The sequence below is a fragment of the Mangifera indica genome, chromosome 20 (assembly GCF_011075055.1).
Source record: "Mangifera indica cultivar Alphonso chromosome 20, CATAS_Mindica_2.1, whole genome shotgun sequence".
NCBI classification, from domain to species: Eukaryota; Viridiplantae; Streptophyta; class Magnoliopsida; order Sapindales; family Anacardiaceae; genus Mangifera; species Mangifera indica.
The window spans coordinates 2,561,195-2,583,138 of NC_058156.1; the positions used below are offsets into that span (position 1 = coordinate 2,561,195).

The 21,944-nt window shown below is 38.0% G+C and overlaps 2 protein-coding genes across 10 annotated transcripts; both read left to right on the top strand.

Annotated features, from left to right (window-relative positions):
* Positions 1 to 3,770: 3,770 nt before the first annotated feature.
* Positions 3,771 to 13,111, top strand: LOC123204145. Of its 5 annotated transcripts, none has more exons than XR_006499449.1 (5): positions 3,772 to 4,304; positions 5,929 to 6,300; positions 6,389 to 10,843; positions 11,280 to 11,357; positions 12,705 to 13,111. XR_006499449.1 is itself a non-coding variant. In XM_044620721.1 (4 exons), exons 1-3 carry the CDS (start codon positions 4,155 to 4,157, stop codon positions 10,802 to 10,804), a joined length of 4,938 nt encoding a protein of 1,645 aa, XP_044476656.1. In that variant the 5' UTR covers positions 3,771 to 4,154; the 3' UTR covers positions 10,805 to 10,843; positions 12,705 to 13,111. The 5 variants fall into 5 exon arrangements, 2 of the variants coding, with proteins under 2 accessions (XP_044476656.1, XP_044476657.1); XR_006499448.1 differs by having other exon boundaries at positions 12,726 to 13,111; XR_006499450.1 differs by lacking the exon at positions 12,705 to 13,111 and adding an exon at positions 11,752 to 12,376.
* Positions 13,112 to 14,126: 1,015 nt separating this feature from the next.
* On the top strand, positions 14,127 to 21,757 carry LOC123204262. Of its 5 annotated transcripts, none has more exons than XR_006499487.1 (5): positions 14,127 to 14,616; positions 16,072 to 16,443; positions 16,538 to 20,866; positions 21,261 to 21,326; positions 21,452 to 21,757. XR_006499487.1 is itself a non-coding variant. In XM_044620864.1 (4 exons), the coding sequence occupies exons 1-3, from the start codon at positions 14,452 to 14,454 to the stop codon at positions 20,828 to 20,830; spliced, it is 4,830 nt and encodes a 1,609-aa protein (XP_044476799.1). In that variant the 5' UTR covers positions 14,127 to 14,451; the 3' UTR covers positions 20,831 to 20,866; positions 21,261 to 21,757. The 5 variants fall into 5 exon arrangements, 3 of the variants coding, with proteins under 3 accessions (XP_044476799.1, XP_044476800.1, XP_044476801.1); XR_006499488.1 differs by having other exon boundaries at positions 21,269 to 21,326; XM_044620864.1 differs by having other exon boundaries at positions 21,261 to 21,757.
* Positions 21,758 to 21,944: the final 187 nt, after the last annotated feature.

Sequence of the window (21,944 nt, forward strand, 5' to 3'; positions counted from 1 at the left end):
GTAACAATTGAAAGTCTTGTATGGTTTAGAACAATTTGTGACGTATAATTTGGAGGGAGCATAGGAAAAATATATCTGGAGTATATCTGAATGGATGTACTGCACAGATCTGTTGAATTGAACAATGCCGGGGATAGCGGCATATCCTGTCTAGTAATGCAGTAATGCCAGGGAGAGGTATGGATCCGTGTGTGTTGATTAAAGTGAATTGATTCTTGCATCACATGTCCTACAAGTACTTCATTCATTCACAAACAGTCACGTGTGTGCCATTTTCAGAGCCTTACTATATTGTTTATATTTATAATTTCTTCTCACTTTCTACCTCCTCAACACCATATAGTAGGAGTCTTGGCAGTATATGCAATATTCAAACGTTCTGAAGTTTATTTTTGATAGGGCAGGGTTGAAATGTACATAAATACTTAAATACTGTTTGTTATTGTTTTGTCTCATTTTGCTCCCTATAGTTGCTGTCAAAAGTGATAATACAGGCTGCAGCAGGGCAGGACATGGTCGACTTTATTATGGCCCTGAAAGGAATCAATTCAAATCATGTTTCAGTTGGCCTCACCAGCAGTCGATTATGATGTTGCTGATAAATGGAGAAGGGGGGCCGAGAATACTGCTGCTTCACACACACGTGAGATAAAATAGTAAGTATCTCTTCTTGGTATTATTACATAAATACATAAATTACCAGAAGATGGAGACAAACAAACTTATTTAGAGAATCATCTTTCTGTGGAGGGAGGCAGAGTTTAGCCTGTCTTTTAAGTATTAAAGCATCAAACTTTCAACATTGGGAGCCCCGCCGTGTCTGCAAGTTAAGACCATGATTAGGATACTGATATAACCTGTCATTTTCAGAGTACTCGGCCTTTACTATTTCGCAGAGAGCCAGAGATTTAGCCCACCACAAGCCACTCTGTCGCGAAAGTGACTAGCCGTTTTCATCTCAAAGTTGGGTCCAATACCTTATTGGTGGGTTCTAATTGTTCTAACAGGATCGGATGATCTTTATAGCTCAGTGATACTTTTGCTGTCATTTTGATGGGTATATTCGAATTGAATTAAATTTGAATTTAATCAAATTCAAACTCAGTTTAGTTACTGTTAAAACATGCTCGAATCCGAGTTTAAGCTCTGGTTCAACAAACCATAAAATTTAATATTCAAATTCAATTTACTCACGAGTCGAGCTGCTCGCGAGCTTGGTTCGAATAAACTCAACGAGCCCTCAAACGAGTTTGTTCAAAGTTAATGTGTTTTTGCTTTCTTTTCAATAATTTAGAACTAAATTAAACTATAATAACTAATTTAATAAAATTGAATTACATAAATATTATTATTTTAATTAAAAATCATTAAACCAAAAAAAATATTTCTCATTCATAGAATCCCAACTAGTTTATTTGGGAAATCCGAGAAGCAGTCATGGAATATGGACTAAAACAATCTTCACAAACATATTTTTACCTTGTTTTTGTTCCCTACTTATTTCTAAAGTCCAGTTTACAAAATATTTATATATATAACACTTTCATTTATTTATTATAATTTCATTATCATAATAATAATTAAACGGAGGGGTTGAGGAGAGGATGAGAAAATGAAAGAGAGAAAATTATTTTTTACAAATTGAGGACAAAAATATCTCGTAATCCCTTAACAGGGAATGGGGCAATGGAGATGTGGTGGGGATGTGTCCCGACTTATGATGATGAGAATGAGAATCGCTATCTCTACCCTGTCCCTCCCCATTATCATCTTCATAGATGAAGATTGTTTTTGTAATTGCCCACTCATATATATTTTTTTTTAAATTTAGATTGATAAATTTATTAATTTTAATTTGGCCTTATCAGTCGTTGTATATATATACTTTGATTGTTTTAATGATAAGTGTGTGATACAATTTTAACTCAATTCTTCTCACGGTTTTAGAGTGGACGAGGGCATGCATATTTCTTCCGAATTGTTAATTTCTTGTTCTTGTGAGATCTCGAACTGATAAACTTGTTAAATCATAAATTATTAGTACACTTTCTAAAGATACTCTAAGTAATGTTGTTAGGTGTAACATCTCCTCTAGTTGGGTTTTTTCAGTAAGTAATTTTTATAAGGTCTTACAAGTGTGACAAAAATTTGAATTCAAATATTCTATTTGAAAGTTTTAATACTCTATTAATTTTATTAATCTTTGTTTTTACTTAAAATAAGAGTATCTTAACTCTTTAAGTCAACCATTGACTGAAAAACATCTCAAGTATGGAACTCCTTGCAGAGGATTTCTTACAAAGCTCTATATCTTAGGAGTTTGATGTACTGGCTCAATTACAAACTACAGAAAAGTCACCAAACCTCTTGCTGAATATCTTCATATGTTTAAAGGTGTATGAGATCAACTTAAATGCAAATGGGAAAACCGGCTACTCTGAACAAACAAAAATTTGTCTGCTTGAGTTCTTGGATGAAGAGTATGAATCATTTCGTACTTCAATGTATAAGTCGCCCATCCCTTCCTATCAGAATGTCCTTAACTCAACTTCATGGGTATAATCAAGCTTTTTAAACTCAGACAAGTCGTGGCAATGGCTATCAATCAAGGTCCTGGTCGAGGACAAGGATCCCACAACTATATTTTTAACTTTCTGAAAGTATTTTGGCATGAGAAAACAAATTTCACTCCTTCATCAAAGTAAAAATCTTTGTATTTATAGAAGCAGACGAAGGAAGATTGAATAATTACATAACTGAAAGTTGATAAAGAGATTTGTTGATCATGCTTATTTTGATAAAATCAGAGATTAATAGAATGTTCCTGAGTGGAAATAATTAGAATTGTAAAACTTATTCTTACCCAGTTTTTTTAATAGAATAATTTTTTACTTTTAATTTTAATCGATGTATATTTAATCATTATATACTATTTACATAAATAATCTCTTATCATATGGTGGTTAGATGTTCACCGGATGAAACGTCCATTTTTTAAAGGAAATTTTAGGGGCAAAGGTGAAAATAAAATTGAAGGAAAAAAAGTAATACTTAATTGCTTATTGAAGAATACCATCGATTGAACAAACTAATCTTCGTTGATTTCAAAAGGGTTGACAAAAACGAGAAATCATTTTTATCACTCAAAGATTTGGTCTCGTCGTCAATTCATTCTCATTGTTGCTTCAGTTTCATCATTACTCAAAGATTCGGTCACATTATCGCTTAACGAAGAAAATTTTTTGTCTAAGTTGATTCATTATCTTCGTCTACATGAAATTTTATCTTATTCAATGAGGATGAGACTGGAAGAAGGGAGAGGGATGGTCAAAGGTTGTTGGTTGTTAAAAAGGGAGAAATTGTTTGAAAAATTGAAACCTCTGATGTGGAAATACAATTTTTCAAAGTTTAATCATAAGAAAATTATTAATTTTTTAAGTTAAAGAGAAAAAATGATATAATTTTTTAAAATTTTAGAATTTAGTAATTAAATAATAATTTTATTTTTATTCTTAATAAAAAATTTTAACGTAAATTTATTTATAAATTATTTAACTATTTAAGCGATATCTTGGGTTGGAGATAGTCGTTTGGCCTTGTAATAACAACAAAATTCCCAGACACCACTTAAATTAAAAACTCAAAAAGTCAAATACGCTGTGATCAGTCAACGTTCATGCAGTCAGTTCACTTGTGTTGTGTCACATTTCCCGTGAAATCATTTCACTATAACTCACCGTGAGGTCGCTCTATCATTTCCCTGTGTGCCCAAATTGCCCAACTGCCCAGCTCTTTCCCGTTTCTGCCTACCAAGTAACCAAGTACATCGTTCCTTTTGCTGTCTCTCTCTCTTCGATTCCTCTTTGATTTTACTCTCTCTCTAGATCGACGGCTTGAATTCCAAATCTTTTTCTTAATCTCGATCACGATTTCACGATCTGACCTTCAATTAGATCTGTGTAGAGGAATTCTACTGAACCAAAACCTGAAATTTGGGATTTCAATTAGTTTTTTTTTTATGGTGAGGGTTGGCTAGGGTTTTTGATTTGGGTCCGGTAGGATCTAGAGTAAATTAGGGAGAGGGCTATTTTGGGAAAAAAATTTGAGGGGAGTGAATTGATGGTAGTCGTTTTAGGACAAAATGCAAAGGTATTATGTGTATGCATGGCTGGAAGACAGGTGAAGAGGAGAGCAAACGGGCGGGTCGGCACATGTGGACTGTCCCATCACGTGCGAGCATAGCTGGTGATGGTTCTTCTTCTTCATCTTCTTCTTCTTCCATTTCAGCTAATTCGTTTAATAAGGTATTTCATGATGTTAGGTTTTTGTTTTATTCTTCGGAGTTGTATTTAATTAGTTTATTAGATTTTCTTTTTGATCCTTAAATAGTTGAAAACGTTCCATATATATATGTATAAAGATGCCCGTTATTTTTAATGTTGGAGATGTGGTTTGTTGGAGGGTGAGTACGACATGTCATATTTATGAGGTTTTGGATTAATCGATGTCAAGTTATTTGGAGATTTTCCGAAGTTTTGTGGTATGACGTGTTTAATTGGTATAAAATTGAGGGAAGCAAGCCAGTTTCTCGAATCGTGCTCTCACTTGATTGACTTATTATTTATGTGTCAATTACCTTCTGATTTTTCTCTTGAATAATATTCTGGAGATGTAGTCTTTGCTTCCTATGCATACGGGTGGAGCTATTCTTCAATGAATAGATTGTATCTTAAGGAAGTAAGTAATGTGGGTTTTGTTAGATTGGAGCTTAACTAAAAGGGTTAGAAGTATTGCTGGTTGCTGATACATGAAATATGCCATGTGATTCAATTAGCGACTTAGAGATGAATGATGATAGAGTATTTTGAAGTCTAGATAAATTGATGAAAGGAAGAGATCAATTTTAGGAAAATGTCCTCATGTCCATTGGAGTAAGAAAACCAAGGCTTTGAGTTGATGTCATAAAGCCAGAGTCAGGGAAACACGGTTAGAAATGTTTGGCTGCTGGAAATGGATCTCCCTGCTAGGTGCAAGAAGTTGATGTTGAATCATTTGCTTTCCTTTCTTGATAACTGTCCTCAAGAATTTGGGATATGACAAAGTAAATTTGGGTTTATACATAGAAAGGAATGGATATTTATACGCCCAAAAAATGTAGAATGTAAAAAATTAAGGATTATCTATAGTCCCAGGGTTGTTCTTATTGCTATATATTGCGTCCCAGCGTTTATACATCCACTTGTAATATAATTTTTTGTTGAATCTTGGATACATGTTCACTTTGTTATTCTTATGAGTTTCTTTGATGTGTCAAGAAGTCTTATTAAAGGTTTAGAATGTCTGGTTGAAGCTCAAAAGGTGTGAGCTGAGAATGTTAATTCTTCAAATATTTATTATTGAAGAAAGCCTGAATTCATGAAAAATTAGATATTCTAGATTTTCATCTCTTTTCTTGCCATCACTACGAGCTTGGTTGTGTGCTTTGGCAGATGCAACAGAAAAGTTTAATTGGATGTATTTTAAGTAGCTCTCATTGTGGATTAGTGAATAACTCACCTTTTCGTTTGCTTATTTAAATTTAAATACAGTGCTTTCTTGGTTAACAAATGCAACAGAAAAGTTTAATTGGATGTGTTTAAGTCAATATATTTGAATTCGTAACTTTATGTGTTTATGTCAATATATTTTTGTATGTAGCTTCAATAAAGCAAAGTTGAGATGGTGATGATGGTAATTTCTATATGTAGTTGGTACTCAAATTTTCTTTTTCCATGTATGTTGGTGATCTTTATCTGCTGGTTTTTTATTCTTCTTTTGGGGTCAGTCAGTTCATTATTGTGTCTTTAAAGGTCCTACATAACATAATTTTCCTTTCAGTTAAGTCAGTCTTGTGTTCATCAAACGAAATTTTCCTGTTATTCTCCACAGGATGGACGCAAGGTTAGCATAGGAGATTGTGCTCTTTTCAAACCACCCCAGGATTCCCCACCTTTCATTGGATTAATTCGTTCACTGATTTCTGGCGAAGAGAACAAGTTAAAGTTAAGGGTTAATTGGCTTTATCGTTCCACTGAGGTAAAACTTGGCAAAGGCATCCTGTTGGAAGCTGCGCCAAACGAAATCTTCTTTTCCTTTCACAAGGATGAGATTCCTGCTGCTTCCTTACTGCATCCGTGTAAAGTTGCATTCCTTCCAAAAGGTGTTGAACTTCCGTCAGGATTTTGCTCATTTGTGTGTCGGCGGGTTTATGATATTCAACGCAAGTGTTTATGGTGGCTAACTGATCAAGATTTTATTGATGTAAGTCTTGTATGCAACTTCTTGTGTTGCTTCATCTTAAGTTAGGGGGTTGATTCTTAAGTAGTAATTTATACATCTTCTTTTTCAGGGTCGGCAGGAAGAAATAGATCAGCTTTTATCTAAGACACGTATAGAGATGCATACAACAGTGCAGCCTGCTGGCTGTTCTCCAAAGCGAATAAATGGTCCAACATCAACATCACCGTTAAAACCAGGTTCTGATAGTGTACAGAACAGTGCCTCATTTCCTTCACAAGTTAAGGGGAAGAAAAGGGAGCGGGGAGATCAAGGCCTGGAGCCTGTTAAAAGAGAACGCTCAACAAAGATGGATGATGGGGAATTTGGTCATACTAGATCAGAAACTATATTAAGATCTGAGATTGCCAAAATCACGGAGAAAGGTGGTCTTGTAGATTTTGAGGGGGTGGAAAAGTTGGTACAGCTCATGGTGCTTGAGAAAAATGAGAAGAAGATAGACTTGGTTTGCCGATCTATACTTGCTGGTGTGGTGGCAGCAACAGATAAAATTGATTACCTCGGTAGGTTTGTGCAGCTTAAGGGTTTGCCTGTCTTTGATGAATGGCTCCAGGAGGTCCATAAAGGTAAACTCGGTGATGGTAGTTGCCCTAAGGATGGTGATAAATCTATTGAGGAATTTCTCCTAGTTTCACTTCGTGCGCTTGATAAGCTGCCGATAAATCTTCATGCCTTGCAAATGTGTAATATTGGTAAGTCTGTGAATCATTTGCGTTCACATAAGAACATGGAAATTCAGAAGAAAGCTAGGAGCTTGGTTGACACATGGAAGAAACGTGTTGAGGCTGAAATGGATGCAAAATCTGGTTCAGGTCAGGTTGTATCCTGGCCTTCTAGAACACGGAATTCAGAAGTTTCCCATGGTGGAAGCAGAAATTCTGGTGGATCTTCTGACGTTGCCATTAAGAGCTCCGCAATGCAACTTTCTGCTTCAAAAAATGCTTCAGTCAAGCTTGTCCAGGGGGAGATTGCTACAAAATCTGCATCTGCATCTCCAGGGTGTGTAAAATCATCTCCTTCAGCTGCTTCAGGGAGTACAAACCTTAAAGATGGACAACCACGAAATGCTAGTGTTAGTGGTGCCTCTGATCTTCCTTCAACACCAGCTAGAGACGAGAAAAGCAGCAGTTCCAGTCAGTCCCATAATAATAGTCAGTCTTGTTCCAGTGACCATGCAAAAGCCGGGGGTTTCTCTGGGAAGGAGGATGCAAGGAGTTCAACAGCTGGTTCAATGACTGTGAATAAGATCTCTGGTGGTTCTTCACGGGCTCGAAAATTGAAGAATGGCTTCCTTGGGCCAGCTCAATCTGGTGGTCAGAGGGATCATGGGTCAAGCAGAAATTCTTCCTCACGCAGAAATCCAGCTTCAGAAAAATTATCGGAGTCTGGTGTAACTTCTGAAAAGGCACCTGTTATGCCCATGGTAGAGGGGAATAGTCATAAATTGATTGTTAAAATTCCAAATCATGGTCGTAGTCCTGCACAAAGTGCCTGTGCAGCATCGTTTGATGAACCTTCAGTGATGAACAGCAGAGCTTCTTCTCCTGTGCTTTTGGATAAACATGATCAATTTGATTGTAACTTAAAGGAGAAGAGTGATGGCTATCGACCTAATATTCCCTCTGATGTAAATAATGAATCTTGGCAGAGCAATGATTTTAAAGATGTGCTAACTGGGTCTGATGAGGGAGATGGATCTCCTGCTACTGTTCCTGAGGAAGAGCGTGGAAGAACTGGGGACGAGACTGGAAAAATGGTTGAGGTTTCTAAGGCTGCTTCCTCATCATCGGGAAATGATCTCATATCAGGGAAATTGCGTGAAGGTTCGTTTATGCATGCTCTGATTGAAAGTTGTGTCAAGTACTCTGAAGCCAAGGCATCTATGCCAGTAGGGGATGATGCTGGGATGAATCTGCTTGCTAGTGTGGCTGCCGGGGAGATTTCGAAATCTGGCATGGTTTCACCAGATGATTCTCCTCAACGGAATACCCCTGTTGTGGATCACTGTGATGTCAATGATTCAAGAATAAAATCATCTCCTCGACATGATCTTGGCCAAGACCAAAGCAAGTCCATTGATTCTGCTGATGATGAGCATGAGAAGCAGGTTCCTTCTAGTACTGTTTGGGCTAAGAATACAGATGGTAGAAACAGTTCCTTGTTTTGTCAAGAGAAACCTGCCAGGGACCTTGGCGGACATTTAACAACTTCAAATATGGGTTTGCAGCAGACTGGAGAGTCATGTCTAGAAAGTAATGAAAATTCAGAAGATGCAATTGGGGTTGCACAGGTTGCACCTTCTGCCAGCATTGGAGAGAAGAACTTTGATGGTGAAGAAGGCAAAGAGCTTGTAGAGAAGGTTAGTGGAGTGCGCTGTGGCGGCATTCCAGGTACCAAACAGAAGATAAGTGGGTCTTTGTTAACTGAAGATAAGGTCTCTGAATCAGGTTTAGAAAGTGAAACCAAAGATATTGAAGGATCATTTAACCCATCTTATGAGATTGAAAGTGAGAAGAATAAAAAGATTTGTGAAGGGTTAAATACTGGTGTGCATAACAATTCTAAGCCTGCTACTGTGATGTATCCTGAGTTTGTTAAAAAAACAGATGAGGGACGGTTGGTTCCCTCTGATTCTTTCAAGGATATAAATTCAGTTACTGTTGATGATTTTAAGTTTGAGAAGGCTGAAGAGATGGATGGTCAGTCATATGTAAAAGACACTGAAAAGCAAAAAGCTGAATGGGACAGTCATGCTTCTACAATTTGTGAGAACCGAGTTGTAGCTGTTTCCGATTCAGCTTTTATTGATCACAAGGGTGAGACTGTAGAGGAAAGTTCAGAAGCTAATGAGGTTAATGTTGAATGCTCTGGTGGGCCAGCTACTTCAAAGGCGTCTCCTGTATCGCAATTTCAAGAAGCAGAACAATGCGTAAGATCCAGGGGCTCTAAGTCAGAAGTAGACGAAGCAGAGGAATCCACATCCACCACTGCAGATCCTTCCTTCCCTGCTGCAAGGGGTTCAGATATGGATGCAAAAGTGGAATTTGATTTGAATGAAGGCTTTAATGTGGATGATGGGAAATATGGGGAGTCAAATAACTTGGTAAGCTCAGGATGTAAAAGTACTATTCAGTTGATGAGCCCATTACCATTTGCTGTTTCTTCTGTGTCAAGTAGCCTTCCTGCTTCAATTACAGTGGCTGCGGCTGCAAAAGGGCCTTTTGTTCCTCCAGAGGACCTATTGAGGAGTAAAGTAGCTCTTGGTTGGAAGGGATCAGCGGCCACAAGTGCATTTCGGCCAGCTGAACCAAGAAAGGTTTTGGAGATGTCGCTGACTACAAGTAGTGTTTCACCTCTTGATGCCACTGCCAGCAAACACACTCGGCCTCCATTGGATATTGATTTGAATGTACCGGATGAGAGAATCCTTGATGATTTAGCTTCTAGAGCTTCTGCATCTGAGCACACAAATAATAGAGACTTTGCACGTGAATCTACTAGTTCTGCACCTGTGCGGTGCTTTGGGAGACTTGATCTTGATTTAAATAGAGTTGAAGAGCCTCTTACTGATTTTGGTAGTCTCTCATCAAGCAATGTTGGTAGACCAGTTGTACCACATCAGCCTCTAAAATCATCATCGAGTGGTCATAATGGTGAGGTGGGTTTCTGCAGGGACTTTGATTTGAATGATGGGCCTGTTGTTGATGAGGTGAGTGCTGAACCATCACTGTTTAGCCAGCACCTTAGATGTAGTGTGCCATCCCAGCCATCTGTTTCTGGCTTTCGGGGGAGTAACTCTGAGACAGGGAATATCTCCTCATGGTTTCCCACTGGGAACTACTCTGCCATATCAATTCCTTCTATCTTGCCTGATAGAGGAGAGCAGCCTTTTCCCATAGTTGCAACTGGTGGGCCCCAAAGAATGTTGGGTCCTACTGCTGCCACTCCATTTAGTCCTGATGTTTTCAGGGCCTCGGTGCTGTCATCTTCTCCAGCTGTGAACTTTTCATCCACCTCATTTCAGTATCCTGTATTCCCTTTGGCTACCAGTTTTCCTCTGTCCTTGGCCACCTTTTCTGGTGGTTCAACAACATATGCGGATTCATCGTCTGGTGGGAGGCTATGCTTCCCTGGAGTCAATTCACAATTATTAGGACCTGCTGGCACAGTCCCGTCCCATTACCCTAGGCCTTATGTTGTTAATCTAGCAGATGGAAGCAATGGCGTTGGTGCTGAGAGCAGTAAGAAATGGGGAAGGCACGGCCTAGATTTGAATGCAGGGCCGGGTGGCCCAGACATAGAAGGTAGAGATGAGATGACACCCCTTGCACCGAGACTATTGTCTGTTGCCAGTTCACATGCACCAGCAGAAGAGCAACCAAGGATGTGTCAAGTGGCGGATGGCATTTTGAAGAGGAAGGAACCTGAGGGAGGGTGGGATGGCTACAAGCAGTCCTCTTGGCGGTAGCAATTGCTAGTGTTTCAACCCAATGACCCATGAAAGCTCGTAAGTTTTTATTCATTTCCACTCTTATAGGCCGCACTGTTCTTTGGGCCATTGATAAGAAAGAGTCAGAGACCTCACTCAATGCTAGCTACAATTTTTCTTTTTTGGTTACTGGTCTAGGACTTAACTAGCTTGTGCAAGGTCTGGTTACCTGTTTTCAAGGAAAAAGAAAAGAAATCAAAACAGAAATAAAATTAAATGAGGTTCAGGACAGCTTTTGGCATTTCCTCTGCTATCAATTGTCTTTTTTAGTCGCACTTGTGCACCATTGGATGAAATATTTCAGAAGTTGTGCGCTACAGCTGCTTTTTTATCCCCATTGTTCTTGTGGTTTAACTTGACAATCTTAGTCCTTGTACGCATGTTTAAAATCTATTATTTAGTAGTAGTTGCATTTGTTGTCTCCTCTGTCTATAATAATTTGATTCTTTTCCAGTTCCCCAGTTATTTGAGGATGGGCATTGGCTAATCCCGAGAGGTCGTCATGTAACTTGTGTGCACTGGAGGATGGGTGGTAAGTGAGTTATTTGATGTTGTTTTCAGTTGTCTCCAACCCCCAGCCTTCTGCTGTATCAATTGTATTGTAAAAGAGTTGCTAATTGGTCATTAATCTCCTTGTTAGTTGACTTTGCCATGGGTGGCTGCATATCAGTTTCCCCTTTGTAGATATTTGACTGTTGGAAAGCTTGGACTGTATTACCCTGACATTCTAAGTTGGTGTCCATACTGGTGTTTAGTTTCTTTAGTACTATATACTTTTGGACCAACAGCACCCTCCCTCTCTCAACCTCCTGATAATGGCAAATTTATTTTGTCATCTGCTTTAAGCCAAATTTTTTAGATTACTTGCCTTTGCTTCCTTGTATATCTTCTCTACTTATTCATTTTACTTTTGTTTTATCTTATAGGCACTATGGTCATTTTACCCACCCAGCGTATCATGAAAGTACATTTTTTCTTGAATTGATAGTCATATAGCCTGGAGTTATGAGACTCAGGCCTATGGTATTCATTTTTCTTTTGTTTTATCTTGTAGACACTATGGTCATTTTACCTACCCAGCCTATCATGAAATTACATATCTTCTTGAATTGATAGTCATATAGCCTGGAGTTATGAGACTCAAGCCTATGGTCACTATTTGTTCATTTAGGGAAATTGGACTGAATTTTACTAATTTATTAATGGTTTCTTATAATCAGCTTAGGGATAGACAAGGTAGTATAACTTAGTGCAAATAGTGGAGCATAAGTTAGCCTTGGTTGATTATGTTTTTCTGATTTTTCACTTGTATCAGTCAATGTCACTTCCTATTGGACATCCTCTGGTTTACTGGTTCTCTGTGTCATCTTTGTACTACTCGTTTAGAAGTTGAATTTCAAGTTCCATGTTTATTGTAATGGTTATTAATTTTTTTTAGCAATGCTATGTGTACATAGTTTTGAGTAAACAATTGATACTCGTGATATGTATTATCATATGATTGGGTGATATTTTAATTGTGATTCAAAATCATCAAATTACATTATGACACATCATTGGCGTATTCAATTGTTTACTTAAAACTGTATACGTATGGTTTTATTGTGTTTTTTTTGGAGCCGGTAACAATTAGACTGCAATCCAGTGCTACAATTAGACTGCAATCCAGTGCTGATGACTGTCACAATCTGATTTCAGCAAAAGCTTATTTATGTTTATGATTCTACTTTCTGATTTTTAGCTATGATCATTTCTAGAGTTGATTGGCCATGTAATAATAAACTCTTATTTAAAAAGAAAACCCAAACCTTTCCATAATAGAAAGGGGAAAACAAATAAAAAGATTGTGCATTTTTGAATGTTGATACTGAAATATCAGGTGATTGTATGGATTCTTAAGGGAAATGCAACAATGGGAGCAATGGTGAATGGAATTGAAGTGTGGCTATAATATGATGGAGCTTCTGTTTGGCAAATCAGGCATGGTATGTATGGTGGATAACTGGTAGCCATGTTGAAGGAGGAGCAACCATGGGAAATAACAAGAAGGCAAGGCAATACTGACGGTCTATTTACATATATATATATATATATATATATATATATATATATATATATATATATATATATATATATATATATATATATATATATATATATAGATTAGATAAACTGTAAGAAGATCACAATGTTGCCGTCTTGGATTTAATGAGCTGTATATGTGTATTTTTATACAATTTTCAAGGAACAATTTAGCACTACCTTTTCTCTGCGGGTTGATACTGATGTTTCATTAGATTGAAATAGAATTTGTATATTTAATTCTATCAAAGCATAGGAGCCTACTCCCTTCCCTTCTTTCTCATACTGGTTTGTCATGGTTCATCCCAGTAGTTGTCATTTCAACACGGCCGAAAGACTTCTTCCTATGCAAGGTTTAACCTATTCCTAAAACCCAGCCTTTGGGGTTTTAAAAATCTAAGTATTTATTTATGGGTTAGTTTATATTAGAATTTTTCATTAGGATGAAAAAAAAAAATTGTTATTTTAATAAAATTTTTTAACAGTAATTAGTCTATAATTGATGCTTAGAATTTTAAAATTTTAAAATTATCATAAAATCTTACATTAATAAAAAAAAAAAATTTTTTTTAAAAATTTAAATTATATAAAAAGTGTTTTATTCCATTTTCTTTTTATTCTCACTTTTATTTCATTTTTTTCTATAGTTGTATATTAGAGTGTGAACTATGATTTTTTAAAATATTAAAGTCTTTTTGAAAATTTTCAAATGGTTATTAAAAATTCAAAAAAGTTGGGAGCCTTTTGTAAATTTTCAAAATATTATATGTCTTTGATAGTTACAATATAAAAAATTGAATAAAATATGATAAATTATGAGTGTAAATGTTATATTATAATTATTAAGGTCATATATAATAGTTTTAAAATATACGGGGATTTGAATAGATTACGAAAATTGATTTGTGAGTTTTTAAATCTTTTTAAAAGTTAAATTATCATATTTAAAATGTTTGAATATGATAAAAAATTATTTTTTAATCTTCAAAATTAACTTGATTTGGAGGGAGAGGGTGGAATCGGGTTTTTAAGGCAAACCTTGGGTGGAAAATTGACTCAATAAATAAAAGGAAGGGAAAATGAAAACCAAATCATACCAAAAATGCAAAAAGGTGAATTTTGCCAAAGTTGTCACAAGGCTGACGTGGAACTGTCATACCAATTACAACTCACCAAGTAAAACACGTACAGCTTTCCTTTTTGCCGTCTCTCTCATTCATTTCATTGTTTCGTTTTCTCTTTCTAGATTCTCTCTTTCTTTTCGAAGAGAGAGGGTGAGGTCAATCCTATTCCTATCGTCGCATTCTTTCTGGATCTCCTCTGCAATTAGATCAGTTTTTTATCTCTTTAATTTTATTAGTATTATTGTGTATGTGTGTGTGTGTTTTTTTTTTTTGAATTTAGGGTTGGGGGTTTTACTTTTTATTTATTACAAGTTTGATGATCTAGGGTTGGGTGAGTTCAAAATCGTGAATAGGTGAATAAAAGCAAGGGTAAAAAAAGGGATTGATGGTGCTCGTTTTAGGGCAAAATGCAAGGGTATCATGCGTATGCGTATGCATGGATGGCGAGCTGGTGAAGAGGAAGACCACCAGAGGAAACGGCACATGTGGACTGTCCCTCCACGTGGCTCTCCGATTTTAGATGCACTTGCTCATGGTGCTGCCACTGCTTCTTATTCTCCCAATTCAACTACTTTCTTCTCCAAGGTATTCTCCTTCAATTTCTCGCTTTCTTTCTCGTACTTTTTTTTTGCCCCTTTCAATCTGTTGGGTTTGTGGGGATTTTCTGGGGTTTCTTTGATTTCTGTACGGATGTTTGTAATTCATCTACTTTTGTCGATTTTCCTCACTCTCTTTTAGATTATTGGTTGGTTATTTGATTGGGGTTCCGATGTTACAAACGAGCCTCATGTTTGTAAATTTCGCTGTTGTTGTAAAATTGTCAAAATTTTAGTGAATTAGATGTTATGGCTTAGTTCATGAAAATTTAAGGGAGTGAACTGATTTTGAAATGATTAAATTTAAGCTTTAACTTTCTTTTTTTGGTGTCTTTGGAGTTTGTTTAGTATGAGTAGCCTTTAATATGTTGAGGAATTTGTGGCGGAACTAATCTAAAATGATTCGTGTTAGGGTATGCAGTGAACAACAAAACTAAATATGCATTTTATAAATTCATCAATTTTTTCTTGGACTCTTTGGGAGATTCATTACATTAATACCTTATTTGCTCCGTTTTGTAGTATTAGTTAGGTCTTCTTTTCTCCTCTTAATTTCACCAGTCCAATTTGGAGGATTTTTGGATTCAACTTGCTATTAAAAGATTTTAGTTGTCAATAACTACTTTGAGCCAGCTCTAGTGTATGACTCACTCCATCCAAATCTTTTGCTAGCTCTGTTATTGCCTGAATGTTCGATAACATGGCGGTCAAAGCAGAAACTTGCTAAAATAAAGGTGGTTCTGAAACTAGTACATATTACAATTTTTTTTCCATGAATTTGGATATAGGACATACATGCAATAATGCTCTTAATTGTTAGGGTTTTTTTTTGGGGTAATTCCCCATATTTTTTTGATAATTGGTTCTGTGGATAATTGTGTAGAGGTTGGACAGGTATTGTAAAGTTTAGCAGATATGGGTCTTGAGGCACTTTACTATCTTTTCTTTCTAAAGAAATTGGGATTCTTGACTAATTAGAGATGGAAGGGTTTCACTTCTCACTCTGGAACAATTTCACACCCACCCTTTTCCAGATAATATTCTTGAATAGTATTTTCGTGCCAAATTGCCACTTCCCTGTTACATGTTCTTTATGTGTTGATTATAGTATATGATGCAATTAAAACTGCTTAATGGGGACTGTTTTAATTAGGGAGATTAATTGCATTCATGCCTTTAGAAGTATTTGAATCTACGAAAGTTCATGATCATTTTTTAATTTGATGATAGCTATTGTTAACTGTTGTTGTAGTGGTTTTGTAAGTAAATGTAATCAGCTTTAATGATAAAGAAGATTATGCTGATTTTAGGAATGATTTATCATTATAAAATGTTATGGTTTTGTGTTAGTCCAAAGAGTTGTTCACTTGTGGAATACTCTATTTTATTTCTTATGCTGTTAACTCATTCTTTGGTTCACTAAGCTCCAAAATATTCTCCACAGGATGGACGCAAAATTAGTGTTGGTGATTGTGCACTTTTCCTGCCTCCCAAGGATTCTCCTCCCTTCATTGGAATAATTCGTTCAGTGACTGTTGGTAAAGAGAATAAGTTAACATTGAGTGTAAATTGGCTTTATCGACCAGCTGAAGTAAAACTTGGCAAACGCTTCCCATTGGAGGCTGCGCCAAACGAAATTTTCTATTCCTTCCATAAGGATGAGATTCCTGCTGCTTCCTTATTGCATCCGTGTAAAGTCGCATTCCTTCCAAAAGGTGTTGAACTTCCATCAGGAATTGTCTCTTTTGTGTGCCGCAAAGTATATGATATTACCAAACAGTGTTTATGGTGGTTAACTGATAAAGACTATATGACTGTAAGTCTTTTAAGCTCTTGTGCATTCCATATTTTTCTTTTTTAGCTACTGTTTCTTTACTCTTATCAGGTGATCGATATCTTTTATTTCTTAGGACCGACAGGAAGAAATAGATCAATTATTGCATAAGACTCGTGTAGAAATGCATGCAACTGTGCCCCCAGGTGGCCGTTCCCCAAAGCCAATGAATGGCCCAACTTCTACTTCACAATCAAAACATGGTTCGGATAGTGTGCAAAACAGTGCTTCCTCCTATCCATCACAAGTAAAAGGGAAGAAAAGGGAAAGGGGTGATCAGGTCTCTGAGCCTGTTAAGCGAGAACGTTCTTCAAGAATGGAGGATGGGGATTCTGGTCATAATAGAACGGATAGTTTAAAATCTGAGATTGCTAAATTTACAGATAAGGGGGGACTTGTAGACTATGATGGGGTAGAGAAATTGGTGCAGCTCATGATACCTGAGAAAAAAATAGATTTGGTTTGCCGGTCAATGCTTGCTGGTGTGGTGGCTGCAACAGACAACAATGATTGCCTTAATTGGTTTGTGCAGCTTAAGGGTTTACCTGTGTATGATGAATGGCTCCAAGAGGTCCACAAAGGAAAGATTGGTGATGGTAGCAGCCCCAAGGACAGTGATAAATCAGTTGAGGAGTTTCTCTTAACTTTACTTCGTGCACTTGATAAGCTGCCTATAAATCTTCATGCACTGCAAATGTGTAACATTGGAAAGTCTGTGAATCATTTGCGTACACACAAGAATTTGGAAATTCAAAAGAAGGCAAGGAGTTTAGTTGACACCTGGAAGAAACGTGTTGAGGCTGAAATGGATGCGAAACCAAATCAGGCTGTCTCCTGGTCAGCTAGACCCAGGCTTCCAGAAGCTACTCCTGGTGGGAACAGACAGTCAGGTGGATTCTCTGAGGTTTCTGTAAAGAGCTTGGTGATGCAGCCTACTGCTTCTAAAACTTCTTCAGTCAAGCTTGTGCCAGGGGAGACCGCTATGAAGTCAGCATTTGCATCTCAAGTGTCTGTGAAATCAACAACATCACCTACATCTGTGGGCTCAAACCTAAAAGATGGACAGTCTCGCAATTCTGCTAGTGGTGGTGCAACTGACCTACCTTCAACTCCGGCAAAGGATGAGAAAAGCAGCAGTGCTGGTCAGTCCCACAACAATACTCACTCTTGTTCCATTGATCATACCAAAACTGGGGGATGCTCTGGGAAAGAGGATGTTAGGAGCTCTACTGCTGCTTCAGTGACCACAAACAAGGCCTCTGGTTCTTCACGGTCTCGAAAATCTGTTAATGGTTTCCCTTGTTCAAATCTTTCAGGGGTTCAAAGAGAAACTGGATCAAACAGAACTTCTCAGCACAGGAATCAAGCTTCAGAAAGACCATATCATTCGAGTTTAACAAGTGACAAAGCAATAGATGTATCTGCTGTTGAGGGGAGTAATCACAAGCTAATAGTTAAGATCCCAAATCGAGGTCGCAGTCCAGCCCAAAGTGCCAGTGCAGGATCTCTTGAAGATCCTCTGGTCACAAACAGCATAGCATCCTCTCCCATTCTCTCAGAGAAGCAGGATCAGTTTGATCGTAACCTCAAGGAAAAAAATGACACACTTCTTGGAGTTGACGAGGGAGATGGGGCACCATCTGTTGCTCCTGAATCATCAGGCTGTCAGACTGATGATGATACAAAGGCATTTACTGAAATTTCGAAAGATGCTTCTTTATCATCAGGAAATGAACATAAAAATACAAAGCGGCAACAAATTCCTTTCAGTGCTTTGGTCAAGTATTCTGCAGTAGCTGCATCTGTGCCAGTTGGGGATGATATCGGAATGAATCTGCTTGCAAGTGTGGCTGCTGGGGAGATGTGCAAATCTGACGTAGTTTCACCAGATGTCTCTCCACGAAGAAACACTCCTGTCCATGAGCAACTCTGTGATGACAAAGATTCAAGAGTAAAATCATCTCCGGGAGTCAATCTTTCTCCAGAACAGAGTCAGTCTATTGATGGTGCCGACGATGAACATGGGAAGCAGGTTGATCGTACTTTGCCAGCCAAGAATGCAGATACTAATCTGGAGAAATCTGCAAGAGATCTAACTGGACAGATAAATATTTCCCCAGTGGATTTGCCGCAGACTAGAAATGCATTTCAGGAGAGATCTGAGAATTTGAAACAAGATATAAATGAGGAGATCTCAGATGCTACAGCCAAATATCTTGAGGGAAAGGCTGGTAGTAGAGTGGATACAGATGGCAGTCCAGGTGCTAAACAAAAGATCAGTAGCTCTTTACTAACTGTGGATAGGGTCTCTGAACCTGTTGTAAAAGTTGAGACTGAAGCCCTTGAAGTATCACAATCATATCGATCTTCGGAAATTGATGGTGAGACTAAGAAAAATGTGAATGATGGATTTAATAACGACATACAGACAGAACAGAAACTTTCTACTGTGGTAAAACAGTTTGACTTTGTCAAAGGAACAGATGCGAAAATGCTGCATACGTCTGGTCCTGGTAAAGATATGGCTTCTGAAAATGTTGATGAAGTGAAAGCTGACAATGCTGATGAAGTTGATGTAACTAGTCATCTTAGTGATGGTGAAAAGCAGAAGACTGAATGGAGAACTAAAGTTCCTTTGACTCATTCGGATCAGAACGAACCGAATTCGGGCTTAGATGTCTCTGATCACAAGTGTGAGCACATTGAGGAAACAGTAGAAAGTAATGAGGGCAAAAAGCATCATTGTGCTGGTCCAGCTTCTCCAGAGGTACCCCCTGCATTGCAAGTGCAAGAAACAGGACAGCACGGGAGGCTGGGAGTTCCTAAGTTGACTGGGGATGAGGTAGATGAAGCAGAGGTCTCTTCATCGACCACTGCCGATGTGTCTTTCTCCACTGGAGGTGTGACTGATATGGAAGCAAAAGTTGAATTTGATCTAAATGAAAATTTTAGTGGAGATGATGGAAAATATGGAGAGTTGAATCACCTGACAGCCCCAGATTGTTCAGGTACTGCTCAACAATTGATTAGCCCTTTGCCATTCCCAGTTTCTTCCGTCTCTAGTAGCCTTCTGGCTTCCATTACAGTAGCTGCTGCTGCAAAAGGGCCTTTTGTTCCACCAGAAGACCTCCTGAGAAGTAAAGGGGCACTTGGTTGGAAGGGGTCTGCAGCAACAAGTGCATTTCGACCGGCTGAACCTAGAAAGGCTCTGGAGATTCCATTGGGTGAAACTAACATATCTCTTTCCAATGCTACACCTGGAAAACATAGTCGTCCTCCTTTGGATATTGACTTAAATGTACCAGATGAGAGAATATTTGAGGATTTGGTTTCTCGGGGCTCTACTCAAGATACATTTTGTGTATCTGGCCTTACAAATAATCGTGATGTGTCACATGAACGGATAGGTTCCACACCTGCTCGGTGCTCTGGTGGTCTTGACCTAGATTTGAATAGAGTTGAGGAGCTTACTGATGGTAATATCTCAACAAGCAATGGTCATAAAGCAGATATTCCAGTTCAGCCTGTCACATCATCATCGGGTGGTCTTTTCAATGGTGAAGTGAGTGTTCGTAGAGACTTTGATTTGAATGATGGACCTGTAGTTGATGAGATGAGTACAGATCCAGCATTGTTCAATCAGAACACTAGAAGCATACCACCCCAGCCACCGGTTTCTGTTCTCCGGATGAACACGGCTGATACAGGAAACCTTGCATCATGGTATCCCAGAGGGAACACGTATTCAACTGTCACAGTTCCATCATTGCCTGATAGAGAGCAGCAGCCTTTTTCAATTGTTGCACCGGGTGCGCACCAAAGGATGTTGACCCCCCCTTCTGTTGGCACCTCATTTGTTCCTGATGTTTTCAGGGGGCCAGTTTTGTCATCTTCTCCTGCCGTTCCCTTTCCATCTACTCACTTCCAATATTCCATCTTCCCTTTTGGAACCACCTTTCCACTTCCATCAGCCACTTTCTCTGGTGGTTCAACAGCCTATGTGGATTCATCATCTGGTGGGAGGCTATGCTTCCCTGCAATGAATTCACAAATATTGGGACCAACACCTGCAGTCCCATCTCATTACCCAAGGCCGTACGTAGTTAGCCTCCCTGATGGTAGCAACAATTCTAATGCCGAGAGTGGTTGGAAATGGGGAAGACAGGCTCTAGACTTAAATGCAGGACCTGGAGTCCCAGATATAGAAGGTAGAGATGAGACATTACCTCTTGTGCCAAGGCAACTATCTGTTGCTAGTTCACAGGCCCTGGCGGAGGAGCAAGCAAGAATATATATGCCTGGTGGCATTCTGAAGAGGAAGGAACCTGAAGGATGGGATGGCTACAAGCGACCTTCATGGCAATATTAATTTCATATTTCACCATTTGCTGACCCATGAAATCTTGTAAGTTCTTCACTTGTTTTCTCCATGCGTGTGTAGTTTGTTTTTGCGAATTGTCAATAGTCTCAATACATGACTTTGTGCTGAATTAATTAAGCTTGGCATTAGGCTAGATTTCATTTTTGTGGAAGGTATAGTGACCTGGTTCCTAGGAACTCTGTTAAGAGAAAAAATCCACTTTTTATTAACTAGGAAAGATATAGGATATTGATTTTGGGAATATCTGTCCTTTTGTGCCTTCTATCAAATGTAAAAAATTTTTGTGCTTCTCTTTATAAAGGGTTGAAATATCATTATTATGTATTGTCTTGTGTTATTTTAGATGCCCTTTTTTATTTTATTATTGTGTTTGGTTTCAAATTTACTTCTTTTAATGTCCTCCTGTTGTTTTCTTCATTTCTTCAGGGATGGGCAGTGGCTAACCTGCAGAGGTCGTCTAACATGTGCTCATGGAGGTTGGGTGGTAAGTGAGTTATTTGATGTTGTCCATAGCCTCCGACCCCCATCCTTCTGCTGTATCAACTTTATCATAAAGATCTGTTGGGTTTCTGAGCTGTGTGTTGGTTGAATTTGTTCTGGGTGGTGCAGATCAGTTTCTCCTTTGTAGATATTAACTATTGGAAATCATGCACTGTGCTGCCCACACATTCAAAATTGGTGCCCGTAGTGGCGTTTAAGCATCAAGAAAATATACTTTTGAACCCAGAACCATCCCTCTTCCAATCCTTATTATGGGGGTTGAATTGATCTGCTTTATGCTGAAAGTCCTTTTGTATGTACTTTGATGTTAATTTATCTTTCTTTGCTTCCTTCTCAATCCATTTTCTTTTAGTTGCATATATATAAGCAGAGTGGATGCTGAATTTTGATACTAGGAGCTTTCTTGATCTGGCATGTTTTAGTTGCTGTGGTTGATCTTGTATTCTTATGTTAGTCTATTTTATTTATTAACCCTCCTTGTAGTTCATCTAATATGTTTTAGATATTTGCCCATCTTAGCCATTAGATAAGATTGCTGATAATGATCCTGTATATTTACAACATTAACTTTTGTCTTGTGCATTTTGTCTGCAAATTGCAT